At 40.0% G+C, this 6,000-nt stretch overlaps 1 protein-coding gene across 1 annotated transcript in view; it reads left to right on the forward strand.

Moving 5' to 3' along the window:
- Nucleotides 1-5,264, forward strand: part of hmcn2 (hemicentin 2) — a 74,213-nt gene extending 68,949 nt beyond the window's left edge. The window contains exons 77-81 of the mRNA XM_047380853.1: nt 1,399-1,527; nt 1,616-1,909; nt 2,019-2,138; nt 2,228-2,354; nt 3,848-5,264. Of these exons, the coding sequence (XP_047236809.1) occupies nt 1,399-1,527; nt 1,616-1,909; nt 2,019-2,138; nt 2,228-2,354; nt 3,848-4,226 (1,049 nt within the window). The 3' untranslated portion in view covers nt 4,227-5,264. The remainder of the gene's footprint in view (nt 1-1,398; nt 1,528-1,615; nt 1,910-2,018; nt 2,139-2,227; nt 2,355-3,847) is intronic.
- The last annotated feature ends 736 nt before the right edge of the window (nt 5,265-6,000 follow it).

Here is a 6,000-nt window from a genome sequence, read left to right on the forward strand (position 1 = left end):
CTAAGCATCTCTGGGAACTCCTTCAAGACTGTTGGAAAACCATTTCAGGTGACTACCTCTTGAAGCTCATCAACAGAATGCCAAGAGTGTGCATAGCAGTAATCAAAGCAAAAGGTGACTACTTTGAAGAACCTAGAATATAAGACATATTTTCAGTTGTTTCACACTTTTTTGTTCAGTATATAATTCCACATGTGTTAATTCATAGTTTTGATGCCTTCAGTGTGAAGCTACAATATTCATAGTCATGAAAATAAAGAAAACTCTTTGAATGAGAAGGTGTGTCCAAACTTTTGGTCTGTACTGTATCTCAGTCAAGACAAAGAAATACATTCCCCAATAAACTCAAGTCCTCCTCCTGCTGATCATGTTGTTATACAGAACAGTTAGCTAAGGTTATTGGAAATTGTGGCCATGTTTATTCTTTTTTGGGGACTCACTGGGATCTGAACATATTTCAGTTCAGTTTCAGTTAATAGTGTGTGAGCACAATTTACAAAAAGTTGTTTGACAGCTTTATTAATTTTGCTGGAGAATTGTTTGGGGATGTCTTAGCACAGTACACAGAGCAGTGACGTGACGGAGCTGAAGAGAGAGGGACCTGAGCACCTAATGCAGTCTCTCTTCCACTGCGAATGTCAAAGTAAAGAGTGAAAACACCTAGATTATTGGGAAAACCCCAGATTTGTCCGAACAAATAATGTGATAAGCTTTTGTATACTATACACTATTTTGTATAGTATACAAAATAGCAACAACTACTATCGGAAGCTGAGTTTTGTTAGGGGTTCTCTGATGATAATGTTTTAAAAAAGTTTGATTAGAATCCAAAACTTGGGATTGGATTGGTGAATCCCTGTGTGTGTTTACTCTATTGATTTAGACTGTGTTAAATTTAACATTAGAACATGTATATGCTACATATAGATACAAAACTGTAGCAAATATTAATGATCAAAAGTGCCCTAATGTTTGATTTCAATCAAGTGCATGTGTTAAGAGTCACAGTAAAAAACTGAAATTACTTAGGCTTAAGGGCACTTTAAGACGCATGACAAAAGGCTGACTTTAATAGGAATGTTTTAGGGTAATTATGCAGACACTGTCTGTCACTCAGAGAGCCAAAATGATTGATTCAGAGTTGATCCTCAAAAAGACTCAAGTATTTATTACAGAGAATTCATAGTTTCAACAACAGAAGAGACGTGTAAAAGGAATTAGAAAAACAAAACTAACTTCTTTTTGTCTGTTTAATTTCAATATTATGAGTATATTATGGGCAATGTTAGTTTTTTTTAAGTTGGTTTTAAGCACCAAACAAAATGTGAACAACAAACCTTTGAATAAAGTTTTGTAGAACCTTAAAAAACTACTGTTGTCTCCTGTTTTTTTTCCTAGATATTGACGAGTGCCAGAACGGGAGTCACATGTGTCGCTACAGTCAGATCTGTCAGAACACAGTCGGGGGGTACGGATGCGTTTGTCCCAGAGGTTACAGATCTCAGGGAGTTGGACTTCCATGTCTAGGTAGGATTTTATTTCTCTCTGTTTGATGAAACACCTCTTTCAAAGGATCCCGTATAGAATCCAACCTTAATTTTATTTTACATTTCAGACATTGATGAATGCTTGCAAACACCAAATCCTTGTGCGCACCAGTGCCGTAACGTACCTGGCAGCTTCAGGTGTCTGTGCCCTCCTGGGACTCTGCTGTTGGGGGATGGACGCTCCTGTGCAGGGCTTGAGCGAGGGCAGATCTTCACCAATGGCACCAGAATCAGCGCAAGACTCCGCCCACAGCTGGTGTCATCCCATGGCAGGCCAATCTTATCTCGCTCTAACGGAGTATCTCGCATTACCAGGCAGAGCTGTCCTGTGGGCTACACCAGCAGAGATGGGTCGTGTGTGGGTAGGTTTGAATCCATGCTTGTTTTAAGGAAGCATTTAACGACAGCAGAACAGCTGCTTTCAAATGTGTTCTCAGAGATTTTAACAATTCTACATTATTTTCTACACAGATGTGGATGAGTGTTTGTTGAAGAAGCCATGCCAACATGAATGCAGAAATACAATTGGCAGCTTTCATTGTCTGTGTCCCCCGGGTTACAAACTTCTGCCCAATGGCAGGAGCTGTAAAGGTAAGAGCTTCCTGTACCACACTGCTCTGAACGTCAACCCTCTAAACGCCCTATAAATACAGATAAGTGGTATCCCCTCTTTTTAACAGACATTGATGAGTGCGTTGAACAAGGAATTCAGTGTGGACACAGTCAGATGTGCTTTAATACCAGAGGGGGATACCAGTGTCTGGATACGCCCTGCCCTGCTTCCTACCAAAGTGGAGGACGTCCTGGGTAAATAGGATATCAGTTTCTTTTTGCAGTTAAAATACAAATCAGTCTCTAAATATTAGGTTTTAAGGCTGATGGTAATCTTTTTTTTTTTTACTTTAATGTTTCAGGGTTTAAGGTGGCAGTTTGCAGCAATTCTTCGTTGCATAAGGAGTGTTTAGCTGAAAAACAATTGATTAGAAATCTGTGACAACAGTGATTTTGCCCCACAAAATGAGCTGTAAGCATCATTGCAATGATCTTGTTGTTGGTTCAGGGGAAAATGTTAACAAGGGCTGGGAGGCTCATATCACTCTATTTTTCTGATTGAACTAAAAGTGCAGAATGGTTGTTTTAAAATGCAGTTGTGCTTTAAATCATTCAGTTTTGTCAACCATGGTTACCTCCAAGGAAACAGGTGCAGTTTTCATTGCTTTGTGTCAAAAGTCCTTCATTGCCAAGAATTCTGCATTATCAAATTATCAAGAACTTCAGTCAGGGGTTCAGCTGCTGGGGAGAAAGCTTTAGCGCCCCAAGAAAAGTCCTGTAAGTGTTATGACCAACTCCTAAAAAGAGGTCAGCTGATGGATTAGGGCGCGACTGGTGCAAAGCTTGCTCTTGAATTGCAGTAGACAATGTTTCTGCACACACAGTAAGGTGAAGAGATTTGAATCCTAGTCTGTTGTCAAGGACAGGCTTCTGCAGGAGGTACCAGGACTGAACTGAAGAGGACTCAGGAAAGCTTCGGTTGGGACATCTGGAAAACTGACTGTGTGGAGAAAAAGTCAACGCTGCGTCTTGCCATCATTCTTACCATTCATGTGTGGAGTTACTTCTAGTCCGAACGCCTGGGATCACTCACAATTCTGCCTAAAACACTGCTATAATGAAAGAATGGGATCAAAACCTCCTCAATATAGGGTGTGGCGTAGTGGTAGAGCGCACGACCCATTTACAGAGGCTTCAGTCCTCGAAGCAGCTGTCTCTGGTTCGGATCCTGACCCCAGCGACCTGTGCTGCATTACTTCCACCTCTCTTTACCCCAATTCCTGTCTGCCTACTTTCAAATAACAAAAATAAAGGCCATTAGTGCCACAAGAAAAATCATTTAAAAAAAAACAGTCAAAATGCAATTTTGACTGACATCCAGGAACAATTTGTTGATGAACAATGTTTTTCCCAGCATGTCAGAACACTGTGTCTCAAAGCAAAAGTGATGATTAAATGGCTCAGTAGTCAAATCATTGATATTTAGATTTGCCAGGAAACTGCCTGGATGCTAATCTTAAAAAGAAAAGAACAGATAAACTTCATGCATTTCTCTATAAAAGCCTTTGAAACATATTGAACTTTATCAGATGTTTCCATTATATTTTAAAGAGATCTAACAACATTGAAACGGTAAAATCTGTGCAAAGCATTTTCTTCAGTTGTAAACCTTTTGACCATGTCTCTGCAAACACGTTTAGGTTTTGTTTAATAATTCCATATTTCCTCTTCCATTCTTACTTTTAAAGGACCTGTTTTAGGCCCTGCTCCCTGGACTGCACCACGGGAGGCTCTCCTCTGCTCCTGCAGTACAAGCTGCTCACTCTTCCCTCTGGCATACCGCTCAATCACAACGTAGTACGACTGTCAGCATTCTCAGAGTCAGGCATCTTGCAAGAGCGTACCTCCTTCACTATACTTGAGCAAGAATCGGTTACGGGTATGGTGGGCCGAGTGTTTGACATCAAAGACGAGGCTGGTAGGGGGATCATCTTCACTCGACGGGTCCTGGATAGACCTGGACTTGTAAGGCTTAAGGTGCAGGCCACCACCATCTCAGAACAAGGTCGCATAACATACCAGAGCATCTTCATCATCTACATCTCCATCTCAGCATACCCCTACTGAGCTCACTTGTTGCTCAACAGATGACTCTATCCTCCCCAGCACAAATAAGACCAAATAAAGAAACTCTATTTCAGTTTTTTTTAGCACCCCTGTAAAAAAAAAAAAGACATTGCTTTATTGTCAACATCAGAGAAAGCTGTCATGTGATTACGGAGCTGAGCATTCTGTAGTGAAGATGTCTGCTAAGTGCCCTAATGGGAAGGAAGTGACACTTTCATATTCTTTAACATGCAAATCCAAAGGAAAATGCTAAAAAATAGAATGGAAACCTACCAGTAACATCGTCTGGTCTCCATTTACAATCTAGAGGGTTTTTTCCTCCAGAATGTTCTGTAATCCATTGTTTAGTGTTTGATTCTTATGTTGAAAATCCAAGTTTGGTACATAGATATTTTTATAGTTTGCACTTGAAAGTACGAGTAAACAGCAAATTTTTCCACAGCTATGAAATTGTTTAATATCCCCCTCATATTATTTATTTAACTCATTTGAAAAGAGGACTCCGTTAAACAAATCTTAGCAACATGGAGTTTAAGGTGTCATAGATCTACTGGTGTACTGGCACATTGTAAACAGTCCTATATGATTTTATACTCCTTTTTGTTAGATTTGTCCTGTCAGAAGGTGCTATTTTGAATGTCACTGAGGTGTTTTCAGTTTGTGTGATTGGAGCTGGTGTAAAGGAAAAAGGCTGTTCTTAAAAAAAAATAATCAAGACATGCCTTTCAGCATTTGTATCTTGAGATAAACCTCAGCAGATTAATACTTTCCTGATAAACACTAGTTTAGCAGTAATGTCCTTTTTCCACCGGCTCTTTTTATATGGCACAGCTCCACTCCACTCGGTCTCTCTGTACTCAGCACAGAACCTGTTCTGTTTCCATTGACCCACTGACGGCTGGAGCTACGGCGACTGAAGCCCCGCCTCCAGCTTTCAGTGTAGTGCGCTGTGCCGCTATTAATGTTGCTGTGACATTGTCACATTTAAGTAATCTGTGTAAAACTATAAAAAAATTGAAAATAAAAACATAAACAAAATACAAATGTTTGTATTATTGTATATGCAAGATTGTAATTAGTTTTCTTTTTATGTATAAAATGATCAATTGGGATAATTGTCTAGAACACAACACAGCCAGAACAGGCTCAAGGGTTTTGGTGTGAGGGGGGCTGGCGGTGGGGGGGGGGGGGGAGCAGAGAGTAGAGATGCTGCTGTCTGGACTGGTTATGCTTCAAAGTTTGCCTGAAGATGTTACAATTTTGGACTTTATGAGAAAGTTTTTTTGTCAGCCATGGCAGTAACAAGGACAAGGACTTTAAACCCCTAAACCGCAGACTTTTGACTGTGGTGAAATTAGTTTTAGGTTGGATATTGGATATTTGCGCTCCTCGGATTTAGTAGGAATTCTTTAGCTGCTCTCTGCCTGCTTCCTCCTCTTTCAGATGGGGGTTTGCGTAGGGACCATGATGTCTGAACCAAACACGCTGTTTCTTGGTGGTATTGTTTTGTGTGTTTTGGAGGAAATGTTTGTGCATCTGAACAGCTGATTTTACCTGATCAGCTGATTTAGGATGTTATTAAAATCAGCGCATGACCTGCTTTTATTTCAGAAAGCTGATTTGTCTTTTCTCTTTTCTGTCAGCCTTCAGACATGGTTTATGATTTTTAAATAGTAAAAATATATTTTGATTTGAACCACTCCAGTCATTCTGGTCCTTAATATTATTTTAGTCGCTCTTGAGTTTTATTAACTTTTCCCTCCACTACCTCTTT

The sequence above is a fragment of the Girardinichthys multiradiatus genome, chromosome 12 (genome assembly GCF_021462225.1).
Source record: "Girardinichthys multiradiatus isolate DD_20200921_A chromosome 12, DD_fGirMul_XY1, whole genome shotgun sequence".
Classification (NCBI taxonomy): Eukaryota; Metazoa; Chordata; class Actinopteri; order Cyprinodontiformes; family Goodeidae; genus Girardinichthys; species Girardinichthys multiradiatus.